The sequence below is a fragment of the Ammospiza caudacuta genome, chromosome 3, assembly GCF_027887145.1.
Source record: "Ammospiza caudacuta isolate bAmmCau1 chromosome 3, bAmmCau1.pri, whole genome shotgun sequence".
NCBI lineage: Eukaryota > Metazoa > Chordata > Aves > Passeriformes > Passerellidae > Ammospiza > Ammospiza caudacuta.
In genome coordinates, this window is record NC_080595.1 from 767,290 (window position 1) to 789,306 (window position 22,017).

The following is a 22,017-nucleotide window of genomic DNA, read 5'->3' on the forward strand; positions in this document are numbered from 1 at the left end:
AGGGCTGAGGCATTACCGGGGGGAGTGCAGCCCACCCCTCAGCTGTAAGGGCTTCATTTGCTCAGCAGCAGCAGAGCAGGGGCTGTGTTTAAGCAAACTGCCTTTAGGACAGCTTTGCTAAGCTTGGAGGGGACGATGGGCAGCAGCAGAGGGAGGAGTGTGGGTGAGTGCCACCATTGTGTGCCGTTTCCTTCCATTGCCGCAGGAGCTGTAATTGCTCTGTGGGTTTGAGCTGGGCTGGGCAGAGCTGGGGGGGAGATCAGTCTGGCTCCCCAGAGCTGTCAGTGCTCTGTCTTTCGGAAGCACAAAAACACCCTTGGAGTGCGGAGAAAGCTGCTGCAAGAGGTGTCAATAGCAGTGCATGACAGACTAAGTGACATCTAATCAATTCATTATCTCCCTTAAAGGAAGGACTAATAAGGCTGAAGAATGTGCTGGAGGCATAATGTAGGAGGTATTACGGGAGATCTGAGAAAAATCTAACCAAACAAGAGAGTGAAGCAGCACAGTAGTAAAAGGAGTCACCACAGGGGACTGGAGAATGATCTCCTAGGATGAATGAAAAGTCAATGTTTAGTATTTGTTGCTATTTCCATTCTTAAAGTCATAAGCATTGAATGAAAATACATCTCTGTTTTGCTTGGGTTTGGTGTGTTGGGTTTTGTTTGTCTGGATTTTTATATGTATCTATTCTTAGGAGTTAGATGAACATCCAAGCACATGTGTGGCAATAAGCATGTGACTCAACTCTCTACAGCCAGATGTGTCTCCCTCCTAATTAAATGTGTGCTAAAAAGGTCTGTTGGAGCAAAGCCCAGTAGTGCAGGTTTGAGCTGCAGGTCCAAAAGTGCTGCTAACAAGCAAATCTAGAATTATAGACCTGTCAGCTTAGCTGTGGTTCCTGGGAAAACACTGGAACAAATCACCAAACTATTGGAGAGCACCTGGAAGAAATTGAGGGGATGAGTAACAGGCAGCATAATTTTTTTTTTGAGACACATATTCAAAAGGTTTGAGTTCTGAAGCCGCTTCACATGTGCCTTTATAATGATTATATGGCTGAAAATATCTGAATGCAAAACTGGTTGGAAAATTGATAGGGATCTATCTTTTGTTTACACCTGTGGAATGGCTGAGGCAAGAGAGCATGCAATTTAAACTTGCAGCTGGCAACACTTTGGAAAGGCTTTGGGCAGGTTACAATTCAGTGTGGTGCTTGCAAGTGGAGAGGTGCTAAGAACCCCACCCAAATCAGCTTGCCATGCAGCTGGGACAGTGCTTTGTCCCTCTGCTGATACAGATTTGTGTGTTGCAATAAACTCTTCATGTAGGTTATTCTCTAGTTATGACAGGGTTGGGACCAACAGCTACAGTGTAGTTGACTTATCAATGAGGATGAAAGCTTTTGATGGCTCACGAATTGATCATCAATAAACAACAGCATGCTGTTACAGAAGAGGCACATTAAAGGTGAGCAGGACTGTGGCAAGGGCAATAATGCAGCAAGCAGGAGCATTTGCTTTTGCCTAGGGTACTTCCAAGCTGAGCTGGATTGGGTTGAGTGGGAAAAGGAAGGCAGGAAGACTGATCCAAGGTCCAAAAGGCTTGATTTGCTAGGGAATGTGGAGGGGTCTCATCCTCAGGAGAGGGAGGCTGAGGGCAAGACTGTTTCTCCCCAAAACACTGTCAGGCAATAATTTGGTGTTCCTGGCCCTGGCAGTTAAGACAAGAATCTTTGGGATAAATTGCTTCCAGGGAAAATCAGGGCACTTTGTTTTTAGTAACTAATCTGGTACTAAGGGAGGGCGAAGGACTGGAGCAGATTTCCTGGGAGACATCTGTAACTCCTCCAAAATAAGCTGGACCTGCTCTCAGGCCTATGCATGTCCTCCCCCAGCCAGGCCAGTGGACTAAATACTATCTGGAAATTCATTCTAGACCTCTGGTTCTTCTAGGGCTGATTTCCACCAATCTGCCAGCATGAATTGAGGTTGACTTAACTAAATCAGAGCCAGTAATCCCATCCCAATGGAAAGGGAACCTTGTCTTCTCAGGAATGCAGCTTTAGTTGCCCAAGGTTTTCCGTTCTGGGAGTATTGAACGCGTAAGTGTAACTCACTTGAGTCACAAGTATTAAATGTGTGAGTGCAGAGAAGAACAGGGTAGGAGGATGCTTGCAACTACAAGGAAATCACAATATCTAACCTGAAACCCACTTGATAATTAGTGTGTGAAGTCCAAGTCGTTGATTTTGTTGCACTCTGCCTCAGCCCTCAGTGATGGTTTTGGAGGCTGAGAGAGAGCAGCAATGTAGAGCAGGTTTCTGACAGCTCTCCAGGCAGCAGAAGTAGTACTACAAATAGGGAATAACCAAGGTAGCTGGATTTTTTGCTTTGCTTCATAAACAAGCTGCCAAGAAAGTGTTTCACTGAATTCTCCTCATTAGGAGAACTGGCTAACTGGGGAGCAACCAATGTCTAATGGGTTTGATCTCAGTTTCCTAAACCTAAGCTCTCAAAAATGTTAAGGTTTCTTTGACAGAAATGTTCAAGTTCACATGTTGTGGCATGATCAGTAAGCAGCATTATCCAAAGCCTGTGTGGCATACCAATGGCTCCTGGAACACTGGATTAGGGCTCCAGAGCCTGTGGCTTTCTCTTTTCTCCAGGTCATACTCTGTAATGCTCCTATCAGTTTCACTGCCCTGTCTGTGCAGGGAGACAGGTTCTCACATGCACTGGAAAAGAGGCAGAGGAGTGGGAGCCCTCTTCTGGAAAATGATTCAGCCCCAGCAGTGGGTATTTGAGGTTTTGGTCGGTGTTTGAGGTCTGACCTGCTGGCCCTAGGCAAGAGAGAGTGGTTACTCAGTGTCTCCTGGGAGCTTATCAGTGGGGAATGGTATTTCAGGCTCTGCCTTGGGCTGACCTGTGACACAGTGCAGTGCAAAGTGCATCCAAGTGGCACAGGGGAAACTTGTCAGTTGTTCCTTATTAAAAAAAATATTTAAAAGGCCAAATTAACTTACCTACCCATAAGACATTGCTGCTTGCAGTTGTGGTTTTGCATGCTTCTCAGAGCTGATACAACAACATTGCCCATAGTTATTTTTTGGTGGTTTTTTTTTTTTCATCCCTAGGGAATGCCAAAATAAATTAGACACATTATAGCAAACTAATCTTGTGACTTCACATTTCGGAGTTGCCGTGCTGTGGAAGTGGAATCCAGGCTCTCTGCACAGATGCTGCCTGTGGCAGTCACTGCTCCAGGGCTGTTTGCTCACAGATGAGCAGCTGTAAATGGGCCAGGTTCCCTCTCGTGAGGCTGTGGGGACAGGCATTGGGATGGAGGGGTGGCCCCCCTCCAGCCTGGCAGTGGGGAAAGCTGCTCCTCAGGGAAATCTGCCGTTGTAGAGATTATTCCCCCCGCCTTGCACTTGTCAGTTTGGAGATTGTCTCAGCTTATTTCAAAGTCAGTTTTAAGCCTTTAAAATGAGCTTTATACTGATACACCAATAGGGTGTTTATATCTGCTTTTGGCACTATCTATTTAGAGAGATAAAAGCAAAAGTTAACACAAACTTTCTTTCTCCCTGCCTAAAATCAAGGTAAAGGATTGTAAGGAAGGCCTGTGTCTCCTTAGAGCACATGCTGTGTCCTGGGGTATGACAGCAGTGACGTCCCATAACTGACATGGTGCCAATTGCAAATACAGCTCTTCCTCAGGGCAGAGCTCAGCACAGCCTGTGTGGCACCTCCATGGGGCTGGTGCTGTGCCAGCCTGGGACAGTTCTGCCTCATCCTGCCTTTTGCACTCTCCGGTCGGGGGCTGCGGCACGGGTGCTCCTGCAGGGGGGCACGGCGTGACAGGCACAGAGCCCGGTGTGTGTGATATGCAGAGCCCTGGCAGTGCTGGGCTGGCTGCAGGGCAGAGGCACCTGCGGCTGCACCTGCACATCTGGGGCACACAGAGCCTTGGGCACAGCACCACGAGATTATCCTGCTCACATTGGGCAATTCCCACCTGTCCTAGGACCTGTCCCACCCACACTGTGTGTCTGGGGTAGCCAGCACAGCCAGGACACACCGGGCAGGGCTGAGTTTAGGCACAGGAAATCCCACTCCTGCCTCTTTTTGTTGTTGCCAAAGTGAGTGGTAGAGATTCAGGTGATACTAACCATGGCGTAAGGGTGTTGAGCTAATTATAGAGACACTTGAGCATGGCAAGCATGGCAGAGGGTTCTGTATATGTTTCTAGTGATTAAACCATTAACAAGAATAGCAAATCCCATTACACTAATCATTATTTTCCTTCCCTTCCTTCTCCTCCCTCTTTGTCCTCCTCTGGATACAATAAACACATGGAGGGAAATTTCTCACCTCAGGCTGCCTGAAACAGCTCCCGGTATCCAGTGTGGAGGTGGGCACTACCTGCTCTGGCTTCAGTGGAGCTGTTTCTGTGTCTGACCTCTGCTCAGGAGAGGAAAGTCAGGACAAAGTGTCCTCACAAACAGAGAGAGAATGCTACTAGGGGAGTGACAGTGCTGCAGAGGACTCAACCCAAGGGAATGCTCTCTTAGTATCTTTTGACAGGCATGCAGACATCTATAAAGGAATAAAACTGGCCTGTAGATTAGTTCTTGACATAATTTAAAGTGGTAAAAGGATGTGTTCGTGTAACCAGCTTCCCTCTGGTTCTCCATCACCACTAACATTTAGGCTCTGTTGGGAAATAATTTTACAGTGTTGCCCAGGAAAATCTGTTCTATTTCAAGTCCAATTCTGTGCTTTCTTAAAAAGGTGCAAAAAATAGAAATGTTGCAGTTGAGACTGAGGCGAAAGGACAGATCTTGGGTGATCCATTGTTTCTGTTCTGACTTGCAGGACATGGGATTTGGTGCTAAAGCTATTTTTCTTTTAGCAGACTTTTATAGCCCAATTACATTTTTATTAAATGGATCAAAGTGATCTATTGAAAAACATGTTGGAATTGTTGGGTTTTTTCCTGAAAGCATTTATTAAGGCTTGGAATACTTTCATGATTTTCTGAATCTCTAATTTTAATGGCTGTATGCTTGGGGAGATGTGTCTAAAAAGATGTTGCCAGAATCTTTTGGCCATGTTTGTAGGCTTGAAACGCCAGTTGCTTTCATGTTTTTGTGTTACACGTTAGTAATGAAACATTCAGCACTATTGAAGGAGTTCAAATCCCTCATTGCCACTCAAATTAAAAGCATCTGGGCACTCGGATCCCTTAGTCAGCTTCAGCAGTCTGTAACTTCAGTGTTAGTTTGATATCGCTAGTTTGTGTTAAACACACTTTTCAGTGCAGTTATATTATGATTTCTCTCACGGTACTATTGCCTCACTGTGATAATTTATGCTTGCACACAGTGGTTCCTGTATCCCAGTGGACTGGAAAGCTTCATGAACAGACGTAGGCCATTCCCAAGTCCTCGGGCCAGCAAAGCTTCCACTGAGGCCTTCAGGAGCTTTGCTCACATAATGCCTCTGATTTCAGACCCTGAGTACTGCAGGGTGCACAAGCAGGCACCATCCTTTGCTTGAAGGTCACTTTGGGAGAGAAGCAGGAGCCATGCAGCAGCCCACACATGTCCCCTGCCGTATTTTGGAGGAGAAAATAATGGTTATCAGCTGAAATTGTACAGGGTTATGTGCACAGAATGGGATTTTGCGCTGAGCGAGTTGACAGCACTGGCTCAGAGCAGGGTTCTGACTAAAGCAAACATTTCCTGGGATCTTCTGCAGAATATATGGGTTTGGCATTATTCATGTAACTGGTTATTTGCCAAATGTGTAAAGACTAAAACCTTGAGCTTATAATTCAGGAATTTTCTGCTTTAGTATGTTCTCTCTCAGTGCTTTGATGTTACAGAATTAAAATGTTTGTTTCCAGAATGATTTGATATTAAGCTGGTTTAATGTCTTAGAGGAGCTGTTTTGAAAGCTTTCCTTTTCCTCCCTGGATCCAGCTCCCTGGGAGGGTGACATCTCTTATCATCAGTCAGGCAGTTCTGAGTTGTGCCTTTAGATAATGAAAACCAAGCCCTAGCGTTTTGCTTCCCAGCAGAGTTCTTCCTTTATTTCCTTTCACCTCAGATGTTTTTTCCTCTGTGCATATCCCAGTGTGCACAGTACAGCACTGTAATGAACAACCCAAAATTTCAATGTCTTGGGGTTCTCTTCCTTACAGATTAGACTTGCAAGGGAGCTGCTGACCTGTGACATGGTTCTGAAAGTGTTTTCTGTCTTCATCCACAGTTTTTTGTTGGCTTGCAATTGAAGTCACTGCTCATAATCCCCTGCTGCAAGGAGTTTGTCACTTGTGATCCCAGCTACGCTCCCTTTTCCATTGTGGTGTGGCAGTGCCGGTGTGCAGTGCTCCGTGGGTTGCCTTGCTGGCTGGAAGACAGCAGGAGGGTTTTAGCTCTTTGGGGCTGTTTGCTCATTTCCCTGGGCTCTCTCCTGCTGGGCACGGGGTGCCCCAGCCCAGCTGCTGCAGCGGGCACTGGTGACACAGGCTGCAGCCAGCTCAGTGCCCCATGCAGCATCAGAGCCTGCTCTTTGGCCTGACCCAACACTCTGCAGGCTCAAGGTGCTGCTGAGAGCCAGGCACCTGCAGGAGTGCTACAGGAGAGCCAGGGACCCTCTCCCCTCTAGCCAGAAAAGATCAGACTGCCCACTGGGGACACTGGCAGGTCACATCATCAGCTGCCTGCTTTTTATTTTCTGGCTTTAATTTGTTTTCTGTTTTCTCTCCTGTCCTAAAGCCTGGACCAGAGAATCACAGGGTGCTCTGGGCGCTTCCTTTCAAGCAGGGATGTTGGGGACCAGTTTGATTGCTCTTCCAGCCATGTGCTGGATGAAAGGGAATTCAAGGCCTTTGGAGCCTGCAGCAGTGAGAATACAGGAGCTGGGGAGAGATGGTCCAGCAGTGAACAGATACAGGATATTTGGGGGTTGCCCTTTAAGGGTGACTGTTGTGCATCTTGAAATCCAGTGAGGTGATGGAGAGCAGTAAATGGTCTGCCTCAGTGCTGGAGGCTGAGCTGGCTGGTTTTGTGTCTGCTGCTGATGTGAGTGCACTGCTGTGCCTGCCTGGGCTGGACTCCTCAGGGCCACACTGGGGCAGAGGGGCAGTGTCCCTGGGGTGTCACCGTGCTGCACGGGCTGCTGCTGCCTGGGCTGTGCCCCCAGCCCCCTGCCACAGCTGGGACCCCTCCCCTGCAGTGTCCCTGGGGTGTCACCGTGCTGCACCAGGCTGTTCCTGCCTGGGCTGTGCCCCCAGCCCCCTGCCACAGCTGGGACCCCTCCCCTGCAGTGTCCCTGGGGTGTCACCGTGCTGCACGGGCTGCTGCTGCCTGGGCTGTGCCCCCAGCCCCCTGCCACCGCTGGGACCCCTCCCCTGTCCCAGCAGAGGAGCAGGAGGTGCAGTTACCTCTGGCAGGTAACTGAGCTGGGAGGTGCTGCCTCACCTGTCACTTTCTGGGCTTCAGCAGAGGCACGAGCAGCTGAGGGCTTCTCTTCAGGAGAGTCAGGGCACAGGTCACTGGGTGACACAGGACTGAGATACAGAGAGCTGCTAATAGAAAAATGACACTAACTCAATAGCTAAAGATAACATTAATGCATCAAAAAAAAAAGCTTTTTTAGCACAGCCTCTATGGGCTTTGGATTCCCAGTGACCACCCTGGACGTTCTTGGGTATTTCTTGGTTGTTTACGTCATCTTTCTGGCACATATTCCACATCTTATCACTTGGGAAAGGAGGAGATGCCTACTTTTTCCTGCTATTTCATGAAGGAGTATTTAGCTGCCTGCTCTTGCAGTTTTATTTTTGCTCCTGCTCTTTTACGGGGTGCATTGGGACACACAGCCAGAGCCGTCCCTTGCCCAGGGCCAGAACCTGCCTGTGTTGTGGAGGCTTGTACAAGCCCAGGGAACACCTTCCAATGGTGGCAGCCTCACAGAGGAGGTTTCACACACAGCTAAAATTAAATATTATTGCTTGTCATTTATAAATGAATAAGTTACTACAAATGAATGTAGCATAAATAAAGCCATGCTTTAATTAGAGGGTTATTTCTAATCAGGAAGTCTTCCTTCCCACAAACAACTGACAACACAGCTCTTCCAAGTGGATGCTAAAGCAGCAGTATTTCCCACAGGAAGAGCAAACCAGAGGAGAATTTCTGCCATCTGATAACAGCCTGGTGCTGCCAGTTACTGAACTGCATTTTGCTGATGGGAGCCATGGGGTTTTGTTTGCTGTGTCAGGAGGAGGGAACTCAGCTGGTCCCTGGGACAGCGGGAGCCCTGCAGAGCTGATTTTGTACATGTTGGCTCTGTCCTACCCAGGTAGTCTGTTTTAAAAGTCCAGTCTGAAAGAGCAGCACTTTCCCAGAATATTAGCTAAAACCTTTAAACCCCCACTTTAAGCTGTCTGGTGAGAAGTGGGCACAAACAAGGGCTTTGTTTTGAAGTTCTGGGGAGAGTGGAGAGTACTGAGCAAAGAGCCCTGTGCTGGCTGCAGCGTTCCAGAGCCCGTGCCCTGATGCAGACGCCGCAGTCAGGGCGCTGTGTGAGCTGTACCTGTGCGCAGCAGGCCGTTCCTGCGGGGAACGGGCTGTGTGTCCGCAGCCCCCTCGTCCCAGATCAGGATGGACGGCTTCCTCATCTGCCCGTACATGCCTGCCGAGCAAAGCACAGAACGGGCTGTGAGCTCAGCCAGCTCACCCAGAGCTTTCCCCAGCACCTGGGCCCGCTGCTCCAGAGACGCAGCAGCCACTGATGAAATCCTGCCGCTTGGAACTCACTCTAGGTAGAAACCCGAGGGCAACGAGCTCAAGAGCGGCAGTCCCTGCTGTGCAACACTGCCAGCATGAGCAACACAGCTGGTTCAAGGGTAGCCGTTCTCCCTTTAGTGTCCACTGAAATGTGTTATTACATTTCAAATCTTTAGTTTTTACCACTTCCTTAAAGTTATTTTTGCAAAAGCTTTGGCAGTGTTTCCATCAGTTATACAAAGAGGCTATCCGGAATAAACAAGAGAAAGCTGTGTTCTATGAACAACCTATTGCACTTCAGAAAGTTCAGCAGCCCACTGGGAAGTCAGATTATTTGCAGAAGGTCAAATCAATTTTATGATCAGACAAATGTTAGCAAATTGCTTTTCTTAGAAGCAAAGCAAGGGAAGTATTTTCCAAGAAATTTGCTTGAGGAAAAATCAAATTACACTTATTAGAAACCATCCCTGAATGAGAACTGTTCTCTTTAAGGCACTTATTCCCTTTGTAATGCCAAGCTATTGCATCCAAATATCACATGGGGGCATATTCAGGTACAAAAGTTTTTTACTCTGTAGAAAAAAATGAACCAGAGCTGGGGCACTTCTGTCTGTGCTGTAGTGAGTATCTTGGAATTTTTTTTTTTCTGTTTGCTTGTGTAAGTTCAAAACAGAAGCCAAGGGGCTCTGACCCATAGAAATGCGGTGTGTGCCTAGGAGCCATGTTTCTGTCGAACCTGGTGGCTGCTCCAGTGCATCGAAGGGAGAGGGAAGGCTGGGCGCTGTGGGAGGAGACAGTGGCCTGCTGCTTGAGGAAGGGCACTGCCTTGAAGAGAGCCAGGGGAAGGAAGGAAGGAAGGAAGGAAGGAAGGAAGGAAGGAAGGAAGGAAGGAAGGAAGGAAGGAAGGAAGGAAGGAAGGAAGGAAGGAAGGAAGGAAGGAAGGAAGGAAGGAAGGAAGGAAGGAAGGAAGGAAGGAAGGAAGGAAGGAAGGAAGGAAGGAAGGAAGGAAGGAAGGAAGGAAGGAAGGAAGGAAGGAAGGAAGGAAGGAAGGAAGGAAGGAAGGAAGGAAGGAAGGAAGGAAGGAAGGAAGGAAGGAAGGAAGGAAGGAAGGAAGGAAGGAAGGAAGGAAGGAAGGAAGGAAGGAAGGAAGGAAGGAAGGAAGGAAGGAAGGAAGGAAGGAAGGAAGGAAGGAAGGAAGGAAGGAAGGAAGGAAGGAAGGAAGGAAGGAAGGAAGGAAGGAAGGAAGGAAGGAAGGAAGGAAGGAAGGAAGGAAGGAAGGAAGGAAGGAAGGAAGGAAGGAAGGAGGGAGGGAGGGAGGGAGGGAGGGAGGGAGGGAGGGAGGGAGGGAGGGAGGGAGGGAGGGAGGGAGGGAGGGAGGGAAGGAAGGAAGGAAGGAAGGAAGGAAGGAAGGAAGGAAGGAAGGAAGGAAGGAAGGAAGGAAGGAAGGAAGGAAGGAAGGAAGGAAGGAAGGAAGGAAGGAAGGAAGGAAGGAAGGAAGGAAGGGAGGGAGGGAGGGAGGGAGGGAGGGAGGGAGGGAGGGAGGGAGGGAGGGAGGGAGGGAGGGAGGGAGGGAGGGAGGGAGGGAGGGAGGGAGGGAGGGAGGGAGGGAGGGAGGGAGGAAGGAAGGAAGGAAGGAAGGAAGGAAGGAAGGAAGGAAGGAAGGAAGGCGCCTCCCTGGTGTTGTAGCCAGAGCCCTGGAAAGGGTCCTTGTCAGCGCTTGGCCGGGCTGCTCCTCAGGAAGCAGAGCTGGGACCAGCTCTCGTGTCACCTGCTGCCGTGGCAGAGTCACTGCATCGACCTGTTTGGCATCATGTCCCCATGAGTGACGCACACAGACATGATCCGTGCCCTGGAGCTGGTGCCATGAATCAAAATCTGCTCAGAGCTCTGAAGAGAGGCATGCAGAGAGCAGAGGGACAATGGGAGTGCTCCTCCTGTCACCTCTGCTTCTGGCATACAGACATCCGGGGCTTGCCTTCTCTGTATTATTGCAGACCTTTTTTAAAATCTTTTTTAGGTTGTAATTTATTCTCATATTTCTGCCTGCATTTTTATTTTCTGGACCTTATTTATAAAACACTGGAGTCTGCTGCTCTTGAATGGATGGATAAGAAGGACCTGGTCCCTCCCTTTGCAGTTTGATACCTGGTAAATTAGTTAATGCTGGGTGTATGGGTATGGGGAATGCTCAGGAGTTTTCCATCAGTGTGTTTATTCATTGGAAAATGTGCCCTTCATAATTTAAAACAGGATGGAAATTCAAATCTCTGATGAGGACTAAAAGCTTTCCTGATTTTGTGCAAGTCTTGGGTAGCAACAAAAGAGAGAAAATGCATTTTTAGTATATTTAATATGAAACCACAAAGGTGGCCACTAAGAGATCAGAAAGGAGTTTTAGCTTTAGATCGGTGACATCTCAGTTAATTTAATAATGGCCACTTAAAATGGGAGTGGGGAAAACAAGGCTGTAATGAAAGGCACCTGGACTCCTACAGGAAAAGTGCAGTTCAGATCCAGAACAGGATTAGAAAAATCAAAAACTTTCTGGGCTACTATATTTTGGCTCTGCTCTAAGGTTTAAATGGACTTCTGTGGTGTTTGTTAGGTGTCTACATTGAGGACCAGGCAGAATGGGATTTAAATGAGATCTAGAGGGAAAAGGAATGAGAGAAGCAGCCAGGTGTTGTGCCAGACAGACACATACAGGTGTAAATGTCTGAATTAACCACTGGGAATGGTTCTGTGGTGAGATGGTTTTGTGGGGGGAAATAGGAATACTGTTCAATAACAATAGATAGTGAAAATAACTTTTTGTTGTGCCTCAGTCTGTTGGTTTAGAAAGTTACATCCAGTCAGGAGTTAGAAATTAATGCTGCCTGGCAGTGTAATTCCTTATCAGACAGCTCATAGATTTCATGCTATCTGACCAAACCCGAGGAGTGAATGCTTAAGAATAAATGTAGTTCTAGAGACCAGGAGAAGGCACCTAAGACAGAAGGGAGGTACTCCTTTTTTAAATGTTTTTTTTTTTTGATGACATAGTTAGAACAAATTATTTGACTAATGATAATGAAGCATCAGGTCTAAAATGTTTTCACCACCTGCATTTAAAATTCAATAATGTGTAAAACAGGTTGATTTTTAACCCTCTGGTGGCAGATGGTTGCCTGGCCTAAACTGATGCCACTTTTTGAAGTCAGTATTTCTAAGCCTACCAAGGGATGAAATTCAGCTCTGTGTTGGGGTAATGAAGAGCTTTAGTGCCATTGGCTGTACCTGGCAGACTTTTCCCCTCAGGACCCCCTCAGGAAAGCAGAGAATCTGTGCAGGGCCAAAGCAAAGCCCAGGGACCATGGACCTGGCCAAGTGCTCTGTCCTGCTGCAAGGAGAACTCCACACAAGAGTTTGCTCTGGCCCTCCTTTTCCTGCTGAAAATGCCACACAATCCTTCTGTGTTACCTTGGAGTTTGCAGCACAAGTGTTGGGAAAGCCTGTTAAATAGGCAATATTAAAAGAGTAGATTTAAAATAAATAATCTACTCAGACGTTGTGTAACCACAAAGATAATTTATTCGTATTAGGGAAGTATTTAATTATCATATACAGAAGTGCTCCAATTATCATATACAGAAGTGTTCCAATTATCATATACAGAAGTGTTCCATTTTTATGCACATTCAGTTTTACCACATAATTCAAATTAAGTCTCTGAGCATATGTGTTAGAACTGTTCAGCAGGTTTCTGTCTCCAAACACTGTAATATGGGAAAGCAGAGCTGCAGAAATATTTTCTCTCACTTGATTCCCTTTCCCTGTTAAAACTGACCTCTAGAAAGCTTTTCTGAAGGACTGAGGTAAGGGGTAGAGTAAAAGCATCCAGGTGCACACGCACACATTGGCAAACTGCATTATTTGGAAAAGACACAGATCTGTAGAACTCTTTGGGCTTCAATCCTCGTATTTTTCAAAAATATTCTCTGATCAGAAGCTGTCCAGCTCTGGTTAATGAAAGACAACATCTCTAAACTGCAAAGCTAAGCTCTTGTCTGGGAAGTTCTTAAATTAGTGTAAAGGTTATGTTACACCTGTGATTATTTCCAATGGCTTCCAGAATCAGAGATTAGTTTAGCATCATACATAAGTGATAAATAAATAGCTTCCCAGATACTTTGGGTTTATTTTCCTTTGCAGGATCTCCAATCCTGCCACTGCAGTTGCATGAAAAGGAGTTGATCACTTGTTTAAAGAATGACATATCATAAATATAGATCTCTTTTTGGCAGTCTCTAAAAATACTCTTCAGTCTTGTGTGGTGTAATGATTGATGCAGCTTGGAAATCAAACTCTTGTCTTGTTGTAATCTTGTTGTAAGATAAACTTGTGGTTTAGGACTAAAATTCACATGAGCTAAGCGGGGGCAGTGTGAAGAGGGTACTGTTTTAGGATGCTAAAAATGGCTTCTGGCAGAATTTAGGAGCCAGTGTAACATAAGTATCCAACCGCCTGGGCTTTGTTTGGTTTCTTTTTGGGAAATGCTCCACTTCTGTTCCTGTCTGCAAACAGCAAATTTAGAAGAATGATAAAAAAGGCCTTGGCAGTGCGTGGCTCTTTCCCCTCCTCCTCTTTGCATCCTGTCCTCGTGGCTGGTGTTAGTGGCGAGCATGGCAATGTGTTCTGAGTGCACCCAGATAAACAGCCCTCTTTGTAACGTAGGGCAGGCCAACAGGCACTTGTAATCGTTGCTTAAAGGTCTTGGTTTGCCAGCAGTGGTCCTCTGGCCACCAACGAGCAAAAAAGCAAAGCTTTGGGATGGAGGTTTTGAACCCACACGGGCTCTGCCCACTGGCAATGAGCGAGGGATGGGGATGAGGGGGAAGTGTTGCTGCAGCTTTCCTGGCTTGTGCAACCCTTTAATCAGGAGGGTCTGTGTGCATGGCCCTGGAGCTCAGTGCTTGGTGGAAAACTTGTCTGTTGGAACAGGAGAACACAAAACCACTTCAAGGAAGTGGGAATTGCCTCCCATAAAGTGCCCAGAGTTACTGGATGCAGGGCTTCCTTTGGAAAAAGAAAAAGACACCTTGACTCTAGATGATGCACAGACTCCTATTTTTAAAAAGATGCTTTGAGTGGGGAACTCCCCTTCATCTTAAAATAACTCCTCCCAGCCTATAGTTTCACAATGAGATCTGTTTTCTCTCTCTGGGCTGTTTCATAGCCCTGATGCTGCTGTATCAAAGTGCTTCTCTGGTTTTGATAAATCCCCAAGAGACAGGAAGGCAATATAATTGCAAGCCAGTTTTTCAAAAACTTCTGGATAACCCCCATTAAAGGCACAAAAGCATAGCTGCAAAAATTATTCATTTCATTCCTAAGTCCAAACATGGTCATTTACAGCTTGGAAAATGGGCTGATTTATCCAAGGTGGCCTGCAGTTGTTGTAGCTGAATGAAGTTAAATAATGCAGTACTCTTTAAAATTGCATGAGTATATGATTTTGTTTGCTTTATTCATTCCTACTCCCTTGTAGTTTATTGCAGTCAATGATTATTGCATCTGTTCAATCCATCTCTGAGGCTGTGGGAACGGCTGCTCGTGCCGTGCACTAAGCTAGGCTGTTCCACAAGAAAGCTGGGCTTTCTCTCTGCTCTGAGAGTAGGAAAGGCTGGGTGGCCTTGCCTTTGTCCTAAGGAATGCACAGCATGGACAGTAAGGGTTACCTTCTGATAAAATAACCTCATCAACCACCCTGGCATCCTTAGGAAGAGAAGAGCTTCTACAGTGTGAACACCACACAAGGCAGCAGTTCTGATGTCTCTGTCTCCTGTTCAGGTTCACTGTAGGGTCTTTCTTTGGGTCTGTCCCAAGAGAGCCATTCTGGACCAAACTGTGGTCAGCTAAAGTCTGGGAATGCTGAAGGAGAGGTGCAAGGCAAGGGGAAGTACCAGGAGAGCATCTACCACTGCTGCCTGCTGCACAGCAGAGGTGCAAAAGCAGCCTGACCTCTGGGACAGGTGGAGACTGCCCAAGGAGCCAGGGGGCTGCTGGCACCCTGCAGCCACTGTGCCAGTGTGTCCCTGACCCTCCTCAGCAGGAGCAGCTGTGTCACCATGTCCTGAGCTGTGCCTGCCCAGGCTGGCCTGCCTGCCCTCGCAGCCCTGCTCGGAGATTGCATCAGTGTCCCACGGCACACGGAGAAAAGTAATGAGCTGCATTAACAGGGCTTAGCACACCTATTTAAACTGATCCCATGATAAGGTGATCTGCACTCACTCAGGGAGAGGTCATGAGAGCTGCTTTGCCAACAGCAACATGGAGATGGGGACAGATGGCCAAGGATGACAGTCCAATAACTCCCACTGGCCTGGCTGTCTGCACAGGCTGTCTTTCCAGCCCTTTGGAGCCTGCAGAGCAAGGCTTGGAACATGCATTTGCTACTGGTCTGGAAACCATGGTGCAGTGTGGTGGTGAGAGTGTTTATTTAGGAATTAATGTTATTAATTTGCATCAGTTATTTCTCTGCTTGTGCAGAAGTTATTGTCCTTCCTGTTTGAGAGACAGGGACAGAGATGGAAGATGGTAAGCACCAAAGAACCCAGCAGTAGTCAGGTGTTATCTGAGGTCCAGGTACAAGATATGAAATCCTGACGCAGTGAAAACCAACAGAACTGTGTAAGCAGCTTCAGCATAGCAGAGATCTGAACAAAGCAAGGGAGGCTGTGCAGTGTGAGGCATCGCTCACATCAAGGATCATCTCTCCTGTGGGAACCTGGGGAATTACAGAGGATGCCCCATCCCTGGAAGTGTTCAGAGCCAGGCTGGATGGGCTTTGAGCAGCCGGGTCTAGTGGAAGGTGTCCCTGCCCATTGGGGCTGGCCCTAGATGGCCTTTAAGGCCCCGCACAAGCAGCCAGCTGTGTGATGCTGTGCCCAGGCAGTGCTGGCTTTGCCCAGCCTGTGGCTGTTGTGTGTGACAGGTGGACCCCAGGAGCTGTGGCAGCAGGGGCTCCAGCAGGTAACAGGGGAGCCCTCTGCTTCTCGGAGCTCTGTGAGTCAGGTCAGGGTGCTGTCTCTGGGCCCTGCCCATCCCTGTTTCTTTCCTCCGTGCCCTGCCCCACCCTCGCTGCAGTCCCTCCTGAGGCTGGTGAGGCACCTGCCCAGAGCAGCACAGCACAGCCGTTTCACCAGCAGCAGATCACAGAGGGCTTGGACGCCATGCCAGGGGCTCTTGCAATATCTGACAGTGCAGGCTCAGCTGCTGGAGGTGAGCAATCAAACTCCTTCTCTCATCTTCTTCCCTCTGTCTCTTTGACCTCTTGGTCACAGAGAAAGTTTGAATATCTGATCTAAAGGCACCAAAGGCTAAAAGCCAGAAGCTCTAAAGGCTTTTTATGAACTGAGCTAAGCTATCACACAGCAAAGGAAGAATTTGGAAGGGGGCTGGCTTGCATTTCTCTGTTACATTCTCCTTAGGCCTGGTAGCATCTTATTAACTTGTACAGTCACTGCAAAATAAAGGTGCTAGCCTTCCTGAAAATTTGGGTTGCTGGGCCTGTACTAGAATGAAAAGTAGATTATCTTAGCTATCATAACTATTTTAATTCTAGAAGCAGCCATGGCTGGGGGATTCTGTCTTCACTGTGTTACCTTGAAAGGCATTTAGGATGAATTTTAAAAGATTTGATTATATAGAACAAGTATATTTTTATTTACAATAGCAAAGATACAATGGTAAAAATGTCCTATAGGGACAAGTAATTAAAAAAAAAGACCAAAACCCATAAAAAAACTAGCAAAGGTTCCTTTCTGTAGGAACTAAAAATTGCATGCACAAAGTACATAAGAGAAGTTTCTAAATAGCGAAGATTGTGTAATGGTTCTGCCCTACAGCACTAACTCTCCTGCCCTTGTCCAGATCCTGCTCACCAAACTGCATGTGGGGACCCACCAATGTAGGCTTTAGATTTGGTTTAAATTCTTTCATTATTATTGGTGGTGAGTGTTCATGTTCACCTAACCCATGCCAAAAATACCACGGTAAATTTTGCAAAATGAATATCAGCACTCACTCAAAACTGAAAACAAAGAAACCCAAGAAAACAGTGAGGTTTTCTTTATCTTTTTATTTTTCTCTTATTTTTCTTTTTCTTTTCCCTCTCAATTTACTGCTTTGATCTGCCATGCAATTGGGTCAGCACTTGGGAAATACATTTCAACATCCACATCTGTGATGTGAATATTATGCAGGAGATCCTAAATGTAAAACCTCATGGATCCTACGACAGATCCCCCTGTCAAAACAACGTGACACCAGCAAAAGCCTTTAACGAGCAGGGGGACCAAACTAGTCAAGAGCAAAAGAAGACAGGTACCGCTGTGCTGGAGCCTCATTTCATTAGAACAGCACAGGCCCACAGAAATCACCAGCTCCCACAGATCATTACTGGTTAAGAAAGCCTCTGTTGTTCATTTCCAGAGCAGGATTATGCTGATGCTCAGCTTGGGGAGCTTCTAGGCCCTGTCCACACAAGAAGGCTTTACCAGAGTAATTTTCCTGGGGTAAATGAGCCAAAATGCTCGTGCAGGCAGCTGAGCCCTCGGTGTGGAGCCCACTGCTGGCGTGCAGGGAGCCATCTGTGGAGCCTGCACGCAGGCAGTGTGCTGGGGGTGCATCCTGGCCATGCAGAGCTGCAGAGACACTGCTGGTGCTGTGCTGCTGAGAGAGGGCACTGCAGGGAGCTGAGTCCTGAGCAGCTGCAGGGGCTGCCAGGGGTCCCTACCGCCCCTCCAAGGGCGTCTGCAGTGCTGGAGCCTTCCTGGGCGTGCTCTGACCTCCAACATGTCCTTCCTCTGCGGGGCCTGGGAGCACAGAGACAGCTTTCAGTGCTGGGCAGCGGTACCGAGGCTCGCACTTGTCCTGGGGACACGGGGGTGCTCTCTGAGATCCCAGCAGGCTGCCCCGGGGAGAGCCCAAGGGGAGCCTTGCAGAGACCACAGAGAGACAGCAAGGAGCAGAGGGATGGACAAGGAGAGAGCTTTGCGGCTCACAGGGCCCTTAGGTGGGCTCACAGAGCAGGAGAGGGGTTGGCCCCTTCTGTTGTAACCCCATAGCCCAGCAGTGCCCACAGCCGTGCCCTCAGCAGGACACCTGCCCCGTGCTGTCCCAGGTGAGCTCTGCAGGCTGCCTTCGCTCCTGTATTCCCACAGGAACAATGGCAGCGGGGCTCAGGGACACTGTCCCAGCCTGCCACACACAGGAACAATGGCAGCGGGGCTCAGGGACTCTGTCCCAGCCTGCCACACAGAAACAATGGCAGCAGGGCTCAGGGACTCTGTCCCAGCCTGCCACACACAGGAACAATGGCAGCGGGGCTCAGGGACTCTGTCCCAGCCTGCCACACACAGGAACAATGGCAGCGGGGCTCAGGGACTCTGTCCCAGCCTGCCACACACAGGAACAATGGCAGCGGGGCTCAGGGACTCTGTCCCAGCCTGCCACACACAGGAACAATGGCAGCGGGGCTCAGGGACTCTGTCCCAGCCTGCCACACACAGAAACAATGGCAGCAGGGCTCAGGGACTCTGTCCCAGCCTGCCACACACAGGAACAATGGCAGCGGGGCTCAGGGACTCTGTCCCAGCCTGCCACACACAGGAACAATGGCAGCGGGGCTCAGGGACTCTGTCCCAGCCTGCCACACACAGGAACAATGGCAGCGGGGCTCAGGGACTCTGTCCCAGCCTGCCACACACAGGAACAATGGCAGCGGGGCTCAGGGACACTGTCCCAGCCTGCCACACAGAAACAATGGCAGCGGGGCTCAGGGACTCTGTCCCAGCCTGCCACACACAGGAACAATGGCAGCGGGGCTCAGGGACTCTGTCCCAGCCTGCCACACACAGGAACAATGGCAGCGGGGCTCAGGGACTCTGTCCCAGCCTGCCACACACAGGAACAATGGCAGCGGGGCTCAGGGACTCTGTCCCAGCCTGCCACACAGAAACAATGGCAGCGGGGCTCAGGGACTCTGTCCCAGCCTGCCACACACAGGAACAATGGCAGCGGGGCTCAGGGACTCTGTCCCAGCCTGCCACACACAGGAACAATGGCAGCGGGGCTCAGGGACTCTGTCCCAGCCTGCCACACAGAAACAATGGCAGCGGGGCTCAGGGACTCTGTCCCAGCCTGCCACACACAGGAACAATGGCAGCGGGGCTCAGGGACTCTGTCCCAGCCTGCCACACACAGGAACAATGGCAGCGGGGCTCAGGGACACTGTCCCAGCCTGCCACACACAGGAACAATGGCAGCGGGGCTCAGGGACTCTGTCCCAGCCTGCCACACACAGGAACAATGGCAGCGGGGCTCAGGGACTCTGTCCCAGCCTGCCACACAGAAACAATGGCAGCGGGGCTCAGGGACTCTGTCCCAGCCTGCCACACAAAGCTCTGACCTGACTCTTAGGAATCCCACAGCAGCCAGGAAGCCAAGAGGGAGCTCAGCTGGGTTCCTTTTTAATCCAGAAGAGGTTAAACATCAGACACGTTCCTTCACCTCAGGTCACTGTCTAGGCTTTGCTCCCCATTGTTCGTTTCTGTGTTTTCTTCTCAGAGCAAGTCCAGCCCTCTGTGCCTTGATAGGACCTTCTCCCCTTCCTTCCTTGGCCTACCTTGCCTTCCTTCAGGGACTGGGGTCTGCTGGGGCCTTTCAAAGCCACCAAAGCAGGCTCTTTCCCCTGGAAAAAGCAAAATTTTTGTTTTGCACAACAAAATGCATTGCAGTTAGAGTGTTATTACCATTTGCTAAAGCATTCCTGCCTTCCTCATTTGCTGAACTACGACCTCACAATGCTGTGCATTTTAATTTCTACAGTAGGCACAACCCACAACTTTGCCCTAGAGGTTGGTTACCTTTCAGGGATAAGTGGCTTTCTATGAAGGTTTTCACTGTCTTCTGATACTCATCTTCGGTCAGGTGCAGCTGGGCTACCTCCTTGTTGGATGGGCACTCTTGTGTCACTGTCCTCTCCTCCCGGGCAGACCACTGAGCAGCAGACACCCCGAAGCCTGCTTTGTCCAGGTTCCTTGCAAACATCCTGCCGATGGAGCTGTTGGACACGAGAATGACGATGGCTCTCCCTTTGACGTCGGCGCTCCTCTCGGCGCTGCCGAAGGAGAAGACGATGGCGCAGCAGGTCAGCAACGCGATGGAGGCGCACGCGAAGGCGTAGAAGAGGCACGAGAGGGTCATGGCCAGCACCAGGTCTGTGGCCAGCAGGAAGAAGTACTGCAGGAGGAGAATCATGGTGAGGAGGATTGGCTGCTGCCCGTCGCTCTGCAGGCAGCCCAGCGATCTGCCGGGAGCGGCACCACGCTGCTATAAAGGCAGGAGCCTTGCGAAACGGGCGGGGGCAAGGCACAGCCCTGGGGAGGGTGACTCATTCTCTGGGATGGAGCAACAATGGGCATTGCAAGCCACGTACGCACACTGCCAGGCCAAAGCACTGCTCTGTTTGGCTTGGCTTGGCCGTGCACTTGGATGCTCTGCTGGCTGAAATGTGAGGATTTGTTTTGTAAGGCTCTTTCATCAAGTGTCATCTTTGGGGCCAGTGATGTATATAGGTTGTTTGGGAGCAGACAGTTTGAAGGGATTTCTTCAAGGAGTGTGTGCGTAGCACTGAGAAACCATGAAGCTGAAATATTCCCCCTTATCTGCTCAGCTCTCTGAGGCTCTTGAATTTGCCACTGTCCTACTGCTGTAACACCGGTGGTTTCGGTGAGTCTGGGCAGGGATCCAGGCGGGCACAGGAGCGGGAGCCCTGCCCTGTGTAAGCAGCTCCTGCTGTGCCGTAAAACAAGCCACCCTGGGAGCCCTGTGCTGCTGGGCTGGGGACTGTGCCAGGCCAGGGGTCACTCACCTCAGAGACAGGAAACAGGCCGGGTGCTGCAGAAACAGCTGTTCCAAATGACAGCAGAGATTGAAGGGAGGGTTCTGCTGCTGCCCAGGCAGGCAGAGCAGTGCCATGGCAGGGGGCATAGTCACCTCTGACTGCAGGGCTCAGAGCAGGGCTCCCTGCTGCAGCTGTAGCCTCTGCAGAACTGGGAGAGCCCAGCAAAGGTGAGTGCTGCATCATTGAGACTCAGCTGGCCTGCAGAAGAGAGTCAGGAGGGATGCTGCCAGCTCTTCTTGTGCTTTCTCACTGAGGCTGGAGGCCAGCCTTTCTGTCCCTTCTTGGTCATGGGGGAAGTGCTGCTGGTCACCACTCAAGCCTTGACATCAGAACCTGTTCTTTAAATACTGCTGTTTTTATTATTTATTGTTGCTGTGGGCCCATGTGAAGGACCCCCTAAGAAGGTGTGGCTGTGTTGCAGGTGGGAGTTGTGTTCATTCCCTGTTGCAGCTGGAAAGGCTCTGGGAGCGTGGGACAGGCTGTCAGCATGACCCACACACGTTTTACTGGTCCTTCTCGCTCGTCCTCCGTGCAGATCCCATCTTGGGGATCAATGGGGTTGTGTGCCACAGCCATCCAGCTCCAGGTGCTTTTGGGGTGGTGTTGCTGTCAGCTGCACCCCAAACCCACTCTGTGCACCCCACCCAGCATGTGTACAAACATGCAGCTCATTCTTTGGAGTGGGGATGTAGCACCCAGTTTGCTTTCCAGTGGCTCAGCAGCACTGAGAACAGCAGGGCTGTGTGTTTGAGGGGCTTATTTTGCTCACCAAGAGCTTTTACAATTCTTTCAGCCCTTCTTGCTGGAAGCCTGGCGCAGGACGTGGCCTGAAAGACTCTGTGAGGGAAAAGGACTACGTCCACTGCTTATTTAACAGAAGGAGGCATCATTCCCATTCCTGGCCCAGGAGCCACGACTGCAAATGCCTGTGCTCAGTGCTGACTGGGCTGGAGAGCACACGAGTCCCTCCCGCTGGTGAGGACAGCACAGCCCTGGCCCACTGAGTGGCTGTGGGTGCCACGCCTGAGGGTGGCACTGGCCGTGGATCCCAGCCATGGAGGGATGCCAGCCATGGGGCAGCAGCAGGGGTGGCCCTGGCCCTGCTGTGTCTCACCAGCGTCAGGTGTGAGCAGGGCAAGCTGCTGTCTGCAGGCTGATCGGGCCATACCTGCCAGGCTTGGTGGGCAGCCTGAGCCTCCTGCATCCTTGCAGTCCTGGCCAGAAAAGGTCCTTTTCACTGCCAGAAAGGAAAAACTCAAGGCACTGC

General features: G+C 49.6%; 1 protein-coding gene across 1 annotated transcript; it reads right to left on the reverse strand.

Annotated features, from left to right (window-relative positions):
- Window positions 1-5,102: 5,102 nt before the first annotated feature.
- Window positions 5,103-21,326, reverse strand: LOC131556360 (uncharacterized). Its single transcript, XM_058802873.1, has 5 exons — window positions 21,247-21,326; window positions 19,711-20,153; window positions 8,610-8,708; window positions 7,493-7,599; window positions 5,103-6,419 (listed from the first exon to the last, which is right to left on the reverse strand). The coding sequence occupies exons 1-4, from the start codon at window positions 21,324-21,326 to the stop codon at window positions 7,496-7,498; spliced, it is 726 nt and encodes a 241-aa protein (XP_058658856.1). The 3' UTR covers window positions 5,103-6,419; window positions 7,493-7,495.
- Window positions 21,327-22,017: the final 691 nt, after the last annotated feature.